Below are 16,297 nucleotides of genomic sequence, written 5' to 3' on the forward strand. Positions count from 1 at the left end.
CTAGTTATTTTATCCACAACTCCAAAACATTCAAATAGTTTCTCCCTTCCCGAAGGGAAATTATTCCTTTACCAGAGTAATGTTATTAGATATACATAGTGGTTTTGTAAAATTAAAAGTAAAATGTAAAATATATTCTCATCTTCTAAAGGACAGAATAAATTTTAAGGCACTAGGGTTACATACTACTGAATGCCAGAGAAATAGACGTGGTCACAATCTGGAATATCTCAAGATTAGTATCTGCAAAAAGCTGAGCTCTCCGGCCCCAATCCCACAGAGCTCTAAAGTCCATAAATAGGCTCAATGAAATTCAACAACAGAGTGTTCATCCCTGGGGCCTGCATTCCCAAGAATAGCCCCAAATGTGGGAAACAGACCTTTCCAGACCTATCTCTACCGAGGTGAGTCCAGAAGCAACAGTAACATGTGAGACAGTGATTCTGTGAACTGGATAACATTTCTTGATATTCACAAGCAGAAATGTATGGGGAAGAAAAGATGATTGCTATCGGGCGATTATCTCCCATCCGCTCCTTTTCAGCTTACCCATCATTCCAATGAAAGAGAAAAGCAAAGTGGCAAAATATCCAAGTAACCACAATATAACTCACAGACTCTTCTTGGCACTAGTGTGCAAACCAAGAATAGTCATGTGAAAATATTGCTCTGTATCTCTGAGCTACGTGATAGTGCCAAGTCTAAAAAAGAACTGCCAGATTTTCAGCCTTTAAAATTTACATATTAAATACAATCAATTTACTGGACCTGCTTTGTGTGTTGCAGGACTGTGAGAAGGGAACTTGTCCTGAAAGTGGCTTAATAATTTTCAGGCTTATGAGCCTTGAGCAAGCTGTGAAAAAGTAACATGAGGAGTTTTAAGTATGGAAAAAATATTTAGATAGAAAGAAATTGAATGGTTTTTAATTATAGTCATCTCGCCTACAACTCACTGAAAGCGGAGCACCTGGAAGGGTATGTATACAGCTGTGCAAGTCTGGCAGAGGACACTCTGGCTTCTATACATATTTAATTGTTTTGATTTCACTGCTTAACAGGACATCTATTGGAAAACATCTAAGAGCTGGACAAGAAAAGCAAAGCACAGCACATTAAAACAAAAATATCAGTTGAAGAACCAAACAAAGCCAAGAATCCTGGTGCAGAGCAAAATGCAGGGACTCTGAAGACAAAGAAAGTCTAAATCCCAAGTGATATGAAATCATAGGAGTAAGAAAGGACAGAAAGGAAAGCAAAAGCAGAGGTTTCTAAGTCGTGAAGGATAAATCTGCTGAAACTGATGAGCCTGCCAGCACACTGGAGGAAGCCTCAGACTTCCTCTCTGAGGGAGCTCTGAGCCTACGGACCTGGACACAAGCATGCTCTTCCTCTTACTGTGCATCTGCAGGAGAGAGCGAGCCACGTGCCTCCATCGGGTTCATCAGCTGGCATCTTTTAATTTAGTCAGAGTTTTGTTTGTTTGTTTGTTTGTTTGTTTTTTCTTCTCTAAACCAAGTGCTGAACAATGCTAGAAAAATCATGTTACAGAAATGGCTAGTTTAGGAATGTGGTTTTTACTGCCATACGTAGACCAGAAGTGTGGAGGATCACTACACAGATCACCTCATCATGAAGATAAGACAAGTACCTACACTTGTATTATCACCTTTTATGCCTGTTTAAAAGCATCAAAACAAGACTACTGAGAATTAACTACATCAAAAAACCTTAATCTATCATTCACAGAATATTCACATATTCTGTCAGCTGGCAAGTTCAAATATTAAAACAGTGGTTCTTTACACAGCCTGTATTTAGCTCTGTTTGAACTGCTTGCCACTGGATATGATGGGTACTAAAAACTCACATGGATTCAAAGAATGACTGAACAAATTAATGGAGGAGAAAACTATTGAGCACCATCAAACACTAAAGGTATCACTCACATTTCAGGGTGTCCCTGAGTCACAAATTGTTCAAGGCTAGGACAGTTCAGGGAATTTTCATATACACTTCTGTTCTTCCCTGACTTCTATTTTTGGCATATAATACAGGGGATTGGATGAATTTGTGGCCTCACCTAGCAGATTTGATCTTCTGTCCTTCTGCTACTAACAGTGACCTTAGCCATGAATCTTCCTTCCTTCGACAGTCATTTAGAGGGTAGAGGTAATAACAAAAAAAATTGTAAACAATTGTATCACTCATGATACTGACAGGAGTTAGGCTGAGATTTTTGATCCTGAGAATTCTTATTTCCTTGCAAACTGCAAGAGGTCAGTTCTCACAATCTCCAGGTGCATGACAGACATCCCACTTGGGGAACTGAGCCTCCTGCAGTAATTCTCTGAGTAACACCTGAAATATTGTGGATCTGATGTAAGAGCCTGTATTTTCTGAATTAGGAAGGAGCCTTGATTCTTCATCTCTGTGGATTTGTGGACTATGCTGGAAGAGGGTAACAGGCCAACAATGGCACATTACTACCCATGAGGCAGCAAAGGAGTTCAGAGTGTGGGCTCTGAACACTTCCACAGTGTCCTGTAGGCACCACAGGATGCTCAACAGCCTGCTCCAAAAAGCAATGGCTACCATGTTGGCAGTGTGTTCTAAAACCCGTTTTTTCTGGCTGATAGAAGAGGTAACGCAAAATCCCCCTAAAGGTTACCATTTGAAAGTGTGGTTCATTTTCATATGGACTGGAGCCTGTCCACTTTTCTTCCAAAAGCATTTTAGCCAGAATGGGAATTGTGCTTAAAGTTTATCACCAAAAAAATGAAACCTGACACGTTAGGCTTCCCAGCACTTATCTACATGTACCTGTGTCTGCTTTTAGGAGCCCAGAGGCATGTACACATGCAATTCAAATGAATAAACAACAGGAATGTGATTTTTTTTTCCCAATTAAGAAAGGTTTTCAAGTTTAGTTTTTGTTTGGTTGGGTTTTTTTCTTAATTAGGTTGTCAACCTCAAAGCCACCATGTTTTACTTAGTGTCTATCTAGCTAAAGCCTTTCTGTGTTCTGACCAGCTGATGAGGCCAACCATGTGTCCTGGTTTCAGCTGGGATAGAGTTGATTTTCTTCCTAGTAATTGGTATAGTGCTGTGTTTTGGATTTAGTATGAGAAGAATGTTGATAACACAGTGATGGTTTAGTTGTTGCTGGGTAGTGCCTAGACTAGTCAAGGACTTTTTCAGCTTCCCATGCTCTGTCAGGTGCACAAGAAGCTGGGAGGGGACACAGCTGGGACAGCTGACTCCAAATGACCAAAGGGGTATGAGCATGATGTCATGCTCAGTATATAAGCTGGGGGAAGAAGAAGGAAGAGGAGGACATTCAGAGTGATGGGTCTTGTCTTCCCAAGCCACTGTTACATGTGATGGAGCTCTACTTTCCTGGAGATGGCTGAATATCTGCCTGCCCATGGGAAATAGTAAATGAATTCCTTGCTTTGCTTTGCTTGCATGCATGGCTTTTGCTTTACCTATTAAACTGTCGTATTTCAACCCACAAATTTTCTCACTTCCACTCTTCCAATTCTATCCCTCATCCCACTGGGGGTGAGTGAGTGAGTGGCTGTGTGGGACTGAGCTGCCTAACTGGGGATATACCACAATACTATGTAAGGAAGCTTTGATATATTTCCTGTGTCTAGACAATTCATAAGTATTTCTTTATTTGCCACACCCTTCCTTACAGTGTCATGGTCATGTCTTCACAAGGGAAAACTCAAAGGCATATTTTTAATGTACTGGAAATTCAAGATAAATTCTAGGGTAGAACCCATAACTGACCCCTACAAGAAAAGGTGTAACAAGCTTATGTTAGTATTTTTAAATTCATGAAGTATCATATATGCTCAAAAACCTTGGCATTTCACCTGAGATGAAGGAACCGAACCATTTATAACATCTACATCATTGCTATAAATGCCATCAGTCCTTTAAAATTTTCACAGGGACAAGGTACTTGTTTTTTTAGCAGAAGGAGAGAGTCTGGACAATGACATTGCCTCCCCCTGTACATGCACCTTTATTATGGCCATGTCTACCTTTACCAGAAGTTCTTTCACCAGGAGATGGAAATACATTTTTCTTTGTCAAGGAAGACACAGACTATGTCTGCACTACCTTCGATAATGTTCAACACACTGTCCTTAGAGGAAGTCACCTTTATGTGCAAAGTTATCCCATCAGTTCAAAAGGCAGCAATTTCCTCCTTCAAAATAGTTGTTAATACTTAATATTGTCCAACACTTTTTGGTTTAGATTATCTATGAAGGTATTCACGGTCCCGCATGAACTTTGTAACTTGAAAGCCAAATGGATGACCCAGGCAATACACTTACTTTCTTTTTGTTTCCCTCCTCATCTATACATTCTCTGACAGGGTCTGAAAGAGAAACAGACATCTTTTAGTCATCTTTCTCCTTTACCCAGGTTTTAAGTTGTGGTCACCAAAATACAGATTGCTTACTTAGAAATGTGACTTAGGCTGTGAGGGTTTTGTGTTTGAGAATCCCTATGTGAAGACTGCAGGCATTTGTCCAGTGTACAAGAGTAAGTCAAAGAATGCATAAATTTTGTTACTGCTAGCACTACCTGACTTCTGCAATGACATTGGTCCCAAAATACCCTGTGAGCAATAGGTAGGCTGTAATTCTACAGCTCTCCTTGTACTGGCATACAGCTCTGCCATGATGGTACTTAAAAGAAGATTATGGCTTTAGCTTTGAGGCAGGGTCCAGCCTTACTTCTGAATCTTGTGATGAATTGAGAATATTGCTGGTAATTAGGAGGTAATGAGAATTTACACACCCATGCACACACGCATTTATTAAATGCAGAAAGATAAATACAGTAAGTAACCCCAAGATAAGATTTGTAAGCAACTAGCATAAGTACGGAAATAGCTGCAATAAGAATATCCAAATTCAGGTTCATTACATTCAAACATTACTGTGATGGGCAGGTTTTTATATAATCCATTAGATGGTCACAAGGCATCCACTGAATTGCAGTTTCTATGTTTATGTGCTCTTATAACACACCTAAAGATATATGGAAAGTAATTTCATATAAGTACTGTGGTATGAAAATGTGATAAGCACGTGTCTAGGAAATTAAATCACTGACTAGAAAACTCTTTATATAATACTATACTATGCTAGTATATAATACTATATTATGCTAGTATATATAAGCTATATGCTCTGTCTTTTCCAGGACAAGTAATGTATTTTGAAAGCATTTAGGAAATCTTTTAAACCTTTTTAATAGTATTATTTTTGGTACATGTCCATACATAAAGTAAGACTCCCTCTGTACAAGAAATCCAACTGTATGAGTCTGGAGGGGAAAATTATACTTTACAGATTGTAAGAAACTTAAAACAAAATGAAACAAACAAACAAAAAAGGATAGTTTCCCACCCCATAGCAAAGGCTTTACCATCAGCAAAAAGGAGAGCTAAATTTTTCAAGTTTAGATGTCTACTATAAGTTATCATTCAAGTTTTTGAGCGTACGCTTTGTGTTGCTGGAAAAACTGGATGTACATTTCATAAAAATACAAAGCTTTCACCTCTAGTACTGATAGGTTATAGCACAGACTGCAATAATAAAACAGTTACTGGTCTCAAATTCCTGCTCCCCATCCAATATCTTGGATCAATGTAATTTAGGGCAAGAAAATCACATATTTCACAGTGAGAGGAGAGGAAATGCATCTTTAAAAGCTTATTTTAAAAGAAACGAAAGAAAATGGCAGCTGTTTAAATCTAGAAAATGGCAGCTGTTTGATGCTCTGGAGAGATTTTAAAATGCCAGAAGTGATCCCAGTGGATACTGATCGGATATCTCTAAGCTGGACTGTGCACACTCTGCAACTTCCTCATTCTTAGTGGTACTTGGCTCTGCAAAAAAGTCCACTTATTTTAATGGAGATGTAACTAAGCCCTATAAAGCTGGTAAAAACCTGTGCAATGACTAACGCAATGAGACAGTGGTTTGCAGAGAGGACACGTAGATGCTATTGTAATAGAAATTACAACAACAATACGAGTAATAAATATCTATATACACACAGACCAAGGAGGCAAAAGAAGTAAAATACTGGCCAGAGTTGAAGCAAGTTTCCTTAGATGGGGGCATTGCTGTCTACAGATAAATGAATGTTTGTTTAAAATATTTTACACTTTTTCCCAGTATTTTTTTTTTCCTGGAAAAGTTAATTCTTTCTTATTCTTTTTTTTTTCTTACACTTTGGCTGAATTCTTTGTAGATATACACATAACAATGTTTAGGTCTGTGCAGAAAAATATGTAATTTGTAATCTTTACCCACAACTAACTTGTAACATTTCTGAAGTATGCCCCCATTCATTCATGGCAGCTTGAGCTTTCCTCGTGTCCTTCAGTTAATGACTAGCCCTGATTGTTATTAAGATGATAGCTTGAAAGTCCAGCCCTAAGCAGTTCTAAAAATCTTGCTGAAAGTTGGTTGATTAAAATAGCAGTTGGCCACATGCTGAAAGGGCTCAGATTTCGTTTTACACATAAATGATGGTGGTGGTCTAAGTTAGTGTTTGTGATGATTGTTGGTGAAACACTAACAAAGGAGCTTTGGGCTGGTTTCTCAAGTCAAGAAAAATCATTCCAGTTTTGGCATTTCAATGTTTGTGCTTTGCTCACTACGAGGCTACAACTATATTGGACTTACCTGTGCACAATTTTTTGATAAATTCATTATTCAATTTTATCATAGTGGATAAGTCTTCAAAATTCTGAAGCTTCATGATTCTGTTAGCAGCTGATGGCCCAGTCAAAGTCCTTAGTTGGTCTTCATCATATAAGTTCCCAACTCCAATTGGAAACAGGGATACCCCTATGAAAAGAGAAGAAAAGGTTTTAAATCTCTACGCGCAGGAGAAGGAGGTCTTTGCTGTTGTATTTTTTTCATTTGCTTCTTAAAAAAAAATAATTCAAAAAAGGTTTTTTCCATCAGTTAACTTTCATGTTACTTGCATCACTCCCTCGACTTAGGCTAAAAGCAATTAAGGGCAGAACTGGTGCTCTCATCACAGTGTTAGCTAAGATGAGCTCTATTAGTCCCAAGCATAAGAAGATCATACATGATCAACAAAATGCAGCTGAAGACTTAATGACAATATCTTTGCTTTTTTTCAAATGTGAAAAATCTTAATACGTTGTTTTCTTTCTTCAGTTGCACAGCAACTGGATTATTCTCAAGCCATTTAATTAAAAAAAAAAAATAATAGTTATTTAGTCCACACCTTATTCAATAGCTCCCAAAGCAATCTACAGAGGAAGTCACTGTTCCTCAGTTGAACACCTGAGGAAGCTGAGGTACAGAGACTATAGCCAAAAAACTTGAAAAAAACATTGTGCAGCACACATTGATACCAAAAGCATATTCCTGTATAGGTCAGTGGAGAATCTGATCAAATCCCCTCTCTATTTATTGTTATTACAGTGAACCTTTCAAGACTCACTGTACTGCAACAGTATTGAATTTATAATATTAGGTCACATTTCTGTCATCCCTGTCTGTCCACAGGACCTTGAAAATGAAATGCGACTAGCCTGTGAAGCCTATGGAAGCTGTTCAGCTTAAACTGCAGATTGGTCCTGAATTTACCAGTAATTCAAAGACATCTTTGTCAGGCACACTTTTTTCAGTCCTGTTTTTTACCAGAACGTTATGCACAGTAAATTGTGAACTTACATGAACATACTAGTGCCTTAATTTTTCATCCTTTGTTCTAGTGCATTACTTAAAAAGCAACAACTCTGCTTAAAAATGGTGACAGTGAAATGAGATTTACTGTTCATTGTTGCAGAAAGTGCAGCAGCCTCCACGGTGTCTTCTGATCTCCCCGACACAATGACTACCGCAACCTTTGATGCGCTGGGTCTCCCACCGTGGGATTCCGACATTGCATTCTGAACTACAAAATCAATGGCTTTTCCTAAGAAGAAATTAAGAGATAAATGAGAGATATGATAGGAAACTCATAGGAGGCTATAAAACTAAATCTTACATTGTATTAATAGGTTATACAGTACTGGAAAATACTTATTCTTAAAGGACTTTTAATGTCTGCTTTATTACTGCTACATGAAAGATCTCGGCTATTAAGAACATACCAGTACTATTAATACATACCAACACAGGCGGACCATCCTTAGATCCCCAGTCTCTGAAGTAATGGGAATTTTACTACCTTTCCTAAGCCACGAGGATACAGTTATGCCCCTCACTTTAGTAGTTACCTTTTCCGGAAGTATTGCGTTACATAAAAGGAAAGAAGATATTGTAGAAGAATATGAACATATTTCCCAATTGCAGAACAACAGTGACATCCAGTGGCTATCTGATCTACAACTTCACATCATCCTGAACTGTACACACAAGTTGCTCAGCTCCCAGAGAAGTTCTAGTCCTTCCCTAATTTGGTCAACTTTTTCTACAGGTGTGAAAAGCATATCTTGCCTCCCTACCACCAGAAAACTCTCTGAAATCTAGATTCAGACTAACCCATAATATAACTGGGAAATCCATATTAAAAAAAAAAAAAAAAGCAACAACAAACAAAACACAGCAAACCCCACAAAACACACAAAGAAATTCTACCTTAGCTACCAAGTAGCAAAACTGGCTTAAATGGGTAGCTGCTGCGCTTTCATTTAACATCTGTGAACACTCAGGCAAATTTTTGTTCAAAATCATGACCTCAGCAAGAGAGTACTTTGCTAGTACTTGTATTTAGATATGTATTTGCACAAATATTTATACTGGAAATGATGATATGCAGCTTTCTTAAAAGCTCCTTTGGGCTTGGAAGTTATCAGGTCAGGGAGTAGAGACGGTACCATGTGACTGATGTGACATGCAGGGCAAACAGTGAACAGTGAATAATAAATACCTGAAAGACTAGTTCCTCTGAGTAATCTGCAAGAACTGTGGAGCAGAAATATGCTTGCCTGAGGAATTCACTGAATGATTTTAAATAACAGACACATTTGCAAAATACTGGAAGTCAGATCGTAGATAATTCACCAGCACACCGCCAGAATACCTTAGCATACCTGAACACTTTGCACTCCATACCTTTGTTCATCATGTCACCCAGCCCTTTTCATTGGCAGAAGACAAGACCCTTTTCCCAGGCTGCAAGGATGGACAACCTCTAGGAAGCTCACGCAGCACATTGACTATTGATAATGTGTCATCAGCAACGGAATATTCTACAAGGCTTTAATTAGGCTTGAGGAAGAATTTATCCCCTGGAGGAATCTCACCTAGAATAGGTATTTGGAAAAAGCCCAAATATCTCCTTTTCCACAGTACTGGTTTGGAGGTGACATTCACCATTGCTTTCCCCATCCTTTCTTGTTGGCTCATACACCTTACAGTCCCTGACTAACAGCCTCATATTCCCTTCCCACCCATCCAGCCACATCTTCTTCCCCATTAGCCCATTTTCACTATTTCCTCCCCAGAGCCTTAGCCTCATCTTCATGTGTCATCTCTCCACCCAGATGCCCACAACTAAAGAGAAGAGCTGGGAGGGACCCACCAGGAACTGCTGCCAGGCCCTGTCAGACCTACCACAGGAATAGTATCCACATCAGCTTCTCCTCCTGTAAGCTTCCATCTATCATGAGCCATTACCTCCACTAACAATCTCCTGTCTAGAGAGTGTCACATATTTTTCCAAGCAGTAATTTTCAAATAGAAAGATGCATGTTTGTTTAAATCAAAATGCTTTTTGGAAATGTCAATTACAATCACAAGGGGGAGGAAAAAAAAAGAGAGAAGAATCAACAGAAAGCTTTCAACAGTATTTAAGAATAAAATGGGATGTTTCTCTTTTTGTCCTTGCTATGTAATGATTATCTTTTATTTAGTTCTTCCAACTGTGTAGTTTCATTCTGTTCTTATCATTGGATTTTCATTCCCACTTTAATTCTGAATTATATTTTATATACAAAATGAAAACACTAAGTTTCTGCTCAGTGAAAACCTCAAAAATTTGAATGTTTTTTTACTTGCAGCAAAATATATTTTAATATATCATTATTATTGGATGATGGCAATTCCATTTCACAAACTACTATTCCTGACCAGAAAAATTAACTAACCTCAGGTATTAACTCATGTCCTATACAATGTCTCACAATCATTGCTACAAATGGTTTTGTTTTCCAGTAGTTACTCTATATGTCTGTAGAGGTAGATGTTAGATGCAGAATGGCATATTAGCTATAAATAACTAAGGGATAAAACAAAATACAGAGAATTAATATGACAACTATAATCCAGTCCCTGAGATTGCTACAGGATGGTCACTGTGCCAGAAAATTTACTTATTTCCCTTTTGTCCTCTAAATAATTACTAAAAAAAGCATTTGGGGTTTTAACTTTCAAATATGGTAGATTAAACTTTTGCACAGTAAGAATCACAAACGATTTTTCATTCATTCGTGAAAAGTAGTTGGAATTTCTGTTTGTATTTCTTTAATTACTTTTCTTTTACTTTTGCATGGTTGGTGTGGTCTCGACCACCAATGGAGCTCCAGCTCCATTTTTCTTCCTCTCATTAATTCTGAAAATTTTCAGAAACTTCCATACATATATGTAAACTGGAAAATCCATTATTTTTATAATTTCTAATAAAGAAATCAAGTTCCACTCTAATAGAACCAGGGACTATTTCAAAGTCCCCAAAAAACAATTACTCAATTTAATGCATGGAAAATTTGTTTTAGTGTACTAAAGAATCTTTGGATTTCTCCCCGTATTTTGAAGCCAGCTCTAGAGAAGAGAGCCAGGTGTCTGAAGACATGATCAAATGAACACTTTCATCTTGCTAGAGGGATTCAGAAAGTCACCATCCCAAGATGGAAGATGTCACTTCTCAGCTGCTTGTCTCTACATCTCACCAGGCAGGGTAATAACAAACTCATCAGAGGCCATAATAAAAAATATTGACAGCTAATGAACCAACAAACTGAATGTTTTCTTACTACTACACTGCAACATAACAGTAATCTGCTGTTTTCATACCAATAAAGGAAATTTAAAATGTTTACATTGAAATAAATATCACCTTGCACAAGGCTATATTAAGACTGAAAGAAGAGTGCGCACCATCTTGGACTTAATTAAACCAGCTTTAAAATGGCCAGGTCTGAGGTGCACCAGCTGGGCATGCCCTCCCAGTCCCCTGCAGTCAGCACCGCTGCCCACCTGGCCATGCAGCTAGCTGCCTTGGGAAACTCACCATGTCTGAATAATCACTGTTCTAAAAAAAAAAAAGAAAAAAAAATGCATCTTTTTCAGCCATTCTGGCCCTTTCCTCAGCTCGCTGCAGGCCCAATGCACATCCCTTCCCACAGAAGGAGGGCAGCACAAGTGTGCAGCAGTGAGCTGTTGTGGTGTCGGCGCCCTTCTGTAAGCAGCTAGCTCTTCAATCTGTTTAGCTGTATGCAACTACACCATCATCTATTTATTTCAGTGATGGACCCTAGAGAAAATCCAAATGCTGAAAAAAATACCCTAAATCCCGCTCCATAAAACAAAAAAAAAAAAAAATTTTTTACAGAAGATATGACAGTGGTTTGCTAGCATTTTTAGCATGGTGCTAAACATCATTTGCTAGCATTGACAAGGGGCATTGTATAAGCCCCAGTGAAGTGAATGGGAGGCTTGCTGTGGGCTTTAAGGGTTGCATGTTTTGAAGGATTTTCTCTGTGTGTGCACATGACCCTCAGCCTGGACTAGTAGCCACCACATTCCCACATACTGGACATAGGGATAAATTATGTTAGTCTTATGTGTTATTGTTACAAACGGGTTTTGTTTCTCATATATACAATGTGCTATCAAAAAAAAAAAAAAAGCAACAAATGGGTTTTGGAAGCAGAATGACTTCTATACACACATGTATTTTAGGCATTAGACATACAACCCATGAGAATTCAAGATGGAAGTCTCAAAGCCAAAAGCCTTCATCACATACAGAAGAACAAAAGAGCTGAGAGCAGCATGACATACAATTAAAAAAAAAATCTGTTCCCAAAGGCAGTAGATGTGATGGGGAATGCCTGCCTGGTTGTCTGTCCCTGACCTCCTGCCCCCTCTTTTCCTATGGCCTCCTAGAACGTCACACTTATGCTGGTCCTAACGGGCATAATGTCCACATTAATTTCACACATGCACACACACACCCCCTTCCCAAATTTAGCCATCCAAACATTTATCTGGTTAACTGAACAAAAAGACTTAACTTGCAGGAGCACTGAGCCCCCAGCAGCCTTTCAGCTCAGTCAGTAGGATGTGACTGTCAGCCGTTGGGCACATCCTTGGAAAAAAAATAAATAAATTAAAGAAAAAATGAAAAAAACCCCACATTGATCTATATGGGCCACTTTAGAAAGAGCAAGTTGGTCATTCCAAAGGCTGCCACCACAGCACAGCACCTTCTCTCCGTCTTTCAGTGCTGATACATGCCTGACTACGTATAGAATATGAAATAGAAGTCATGTATGGAATAATCATTAAAGCAACAGAAGATATCCTACAAGATGGGGGGGAAAAATGGGGAAGGGAAGGCATCACTGCACAGTCTTCTCTCAGCTAAGACTATGAACATTTGATGTTGAACTCCTGACAGTCAGAAAAAGCTTTATAAGAACCTTTTTCTGGTTGCCTTTATCACGCCTATCCAATAAAGGCTAATTTGCTGTATTTATATATATATATATATATATATATACACTCTAGCCAGACTCATGTTCTGAAGTAGTAATTCAGAATGGTTTATGTAGAGGTTCCTGTGAGGACTGAAAACGGATTAAATGGACATAAACAAGCTTTAAGGACAAAAGACAATCTGTTGAGTAGGGTTGGAGCTGTTTACTGGGAGTCTACAGGGAATTACACTAGATTCTGCCTTATTAATAATTGCATTAATGATTTGAAAAAAGGAGATAAAATGTGTGAAAAGGCATGTTAATCTGAATCACAGATATTAGACTGGGAGCAATTATGAACATCATGGAATGAAGTAAAAGAGCACAAGGTGCCCTAGAAACGTTTGAAATAAACCCAAGAAATAAAAACCAAGATTCATCCCAGAATAAGCTAATCTGGAGTAAAATAAACCAACTCACAGACATTTAATGGTTTAATCGGTGCCTCAGGGAAAGTAGAAACAACTTAAAAGCAATCTTTGCAATTACTTTCTTTAATTTTGTCTGAAATGAGGAATAAAATGTAAAGCCCCCATGAGGGTCTGTGCAGTTGTGACAGATGGGGGATTCCAGCTAGGTGGAGGTTCCTGCCGGGAACTTGTGAATCTGTGCCTTAAGTGGCCTCAGTGGTTTCGCTAACACTTCTGCAACATCTCGACCAAAAAAGAAAAACTACTGCAAGAGGTCTTAATCACCCACAAGTACCAAAAGCTGCCTGGGAAAGAAGCAAAAAAGAAACAGCTCCTCAGCAGTTCAAAAGGTAGAGAAAAAGCCACGAGCTAGGAAGCATCTATTTAACTGAGGACTTTGTAATCAGGAACAACCCTATATAACGATAATCCTGAAGCGGGTATTTATATCTTAATTTAGGATCTTGACTAAACACTGAATTGCATTTCTTTTTAACTTAAACTAGCAGATTATTTTAATTTTGAAACAAAATAGCTATGGCAAACTAATCCCACAGATCGATGCTTTAAATAGTCAATTCTTAGCACATTGATATTCTGACATTAATGCTTGCCAATTCACAGAATCATTGGACTCTTCATGAACAGCACAGACTCATGAGTCTAACAGCCCACCAGTACTGAAGGGAGGTGGCTATGAAGCCCCAAAATTTCTCTTCTGCTTTCCTGGCTCTGCAGGTCAGAAATCCTGCATTTCTCTTACCACCAAGGGGTTCTGATGACCCTGGGCTCCACCAGAACCACACTCAACTCATAAACCTTGTAAGAAACGAAAAAAACCAAGCAAGCAAACAAAAAAACCTGCCAGGACAGTGAATTGAAATAGCTGGTGGCTGAGACTAGTAGGGACCCAAAGCTGGCTTAAGAAAGGAGCTGACACCACCAAATTCAGAAACAGTAGTGGGGGAGTAAGCAAGGAAGACCTTTGCCTTCCAGTGGATGTGAACCCTTAGATCAGGGCAGCTGCTGGCAAAACCACAGCCTTGGGTGGTGTTGGGGGGGCCAGATTTTGAAAATTCTACATAGACCACATCACTCAGGGCAGAGATCTGAATGAAGAAAAGTGCTATGGTGGGCCTTTGCTTCCTAAACCACCTTCTTTATTGTGACAGACAAAATTGAATGCTGCTATTCAAGTATGTTAATAACTATAGAAAGTTTCAGTAAAAATATTTTAAGATTTTTTTTTTCCTAAAGCCGGGGGGTGGGGGAGGGGAGGGGAAGGAAAACTTCCTCCAAATTTTGAGTCTGAAGCAGGCAGTAGGTATGGAAAATATCAGCCTAAATGAATTACTTTTAGGAAAGGTATAAGTAAGTAAAACCATGGTTTTATAAAAAGTTAAGCAGTATTTACTGTAGGGACTGATCACTGTGCTCCCTATGACACTCCTAAATACTCACAAAGGCTGAAGTGGCATGTTTATGTGATTCTCAGTTCTCTTGCATAGATCACTCTTTTAGCTGAATGAAGGCTTATACAGTTAGCTCTTGCTTACACTCAGCTTTCTTTTTTCAGTTATTTCTTAGGTGAAGCTGTACACAATTTCATTATGTCTGAATATCCCCAGAGCTTCTTCTCAATACTTGAGCCAAAATTTGCATGATGTTATCTTATTGCATAAGCATGGGAAAGCTTTGTGGTATACACTGCTCTTTTTTGTTCTGCCTATGCCCTCAAATATTCTGTAGTTTTACATTATTTTTTATTAATGAAATGTATCTCTCTTCTGGAGTTTCCTTATCATTAAATGAAACACAAAATGGAAACCTTTATGCAGTAAGGCTTTTGCAGCGATGGCAACAGAGACTACTATATGCTTTCTGCCCGTATATCTTTTTTGATGGAAATAGGATGATTTGGATCAGCAAAGATTGAATAAGGATTACACAGGATCATGTTTTCATAGGGAAGCCAGCGTAAATGAGAAGAAACAGCGTTGGTCTGATGGTAATGATATTTTTGATAGGTAAATCCCAATCAAGCCCTCCATAGGCTAGAAAAGATTTCCAAAGCTACCTAGGGAACTGCAACATCCAGACTGAGGCATCTACACTTTTTAAGCAGCCTCTGTGTTTCTAGAGGCCTGAGCACAGACAGAATGACATGAATGACCATGCATTTCCCATGGACACTGAGTCTCCTACAGATTCAGCCGAATTCACACACATTACAAGGTGCAGGATGGGACCACGGTGACTTATTTTCATTACTTCATTTGGGAGGAACTACTTCTATTCTATTCCATTTTGTTCTGTTATACCACATCCCTCATTGTGGTCTCTGAGCATTTTCCGATGAGACATAAACAAATCACTAACGAGTATGTCATGTGGCCGCCTCTCCCCTTTCATTTCCCAAAGGCCATGTTTTCTCTGTTTATCCTGCAGTTCAGTGTGGCTTACTATACACATTACATGGAAGGCTTCATGAAACTTATCTATTTGTATGTAACAATTTATCCCACAATGAGCCTATAGAAGTCTCATCAGCCATCTGGTATTTTTATTTCTCCAGGCTGAGAAAGCAATCATGGCTAATCCTCCTGCGAACTATGGAAGTCAGGTTTTATTTCTCACTTTTCTGTACCAATAACTCTTTACAGTCTGAAGTAGGCCAAAGACCCTAAAAATCTGTGTACTCCTCAACTCTTATAGGACCCTAATGCTAGGCGGCTGCCAGAGCAAACGTGGTTCCAGTCCAGAAGAACAAAATTCTCAGGGTATCTGGTGAAAGATCAGATATGCTGTAGGAAAATCATTTTTTGCTGAACCCTACAACCGATACATGTGTGTGTACTGAATTTCTACAGACACAGTGGGAAATCTGTGTTATGTTTTAGCACATCGAAATTGAAGTGGACATGTTTCTGAGGATGCGGTTGTCTGCAGCAGAAGTTAATATTTCACAAGAAACTCCTCAGCGAAGGTGCCGCCGTAGGCGATCATTGCTCCCTGGCACCATCCCCAGCCTTGTGCCAGCCCAAGTCCTTGTAGGAAAAGCACAACAACTTGGATGAGGGAACTGAACCACCCAGAATATAACTACTGT

General features: G+C 38.8%; 1 protein-coding gene across 1 annotated transcript in view; it reads right to left on the reverse strand.

Moving 5' to 3' along the window:
• The window catches only part of VWF (von Willebrand factor), a 140,746-nt gene that overhangs the window by 48,728 nt on the left and 75,721 nt on the right, over positions 1-16,297 (reverse strand). Inside the window, exons 31-33 of the mRNA XM_035892068.1 lie at positions 7,846-7,989; positions 6,720-6,884; positions 4,350-4,393 (exon numbers count right to left, since the gene is read on the reverse strand). Of these exons, the coding sequence (XP_035747961.1) occupies positions 4,350-4,393; positions 6,720-6,884; positions 7,846-7,989 (353 nt within the window). The remainder of the gene's footprint in view (positions 1-4,349; positions 4,394-6,719; positions 6,885-7,845; positions 7,990-16,297) is intronic.

Source organism: Egretta garzetta, unplaced genomic scaffold, assembly GCF_000687185.1.
Source record: "Egretta garzetta isolate BGI_Z169 unplaced genomic scaffold, ASM68718v1 scaffold293, whole genome shotgun sequence".
In the NCBI taxonomy this organism is placed as follows: Eukaryota; Metazoa; Chordata; class Aves; order Pelecaniformes; family Ardeidae; genus Egretta; species Egretta garzetta.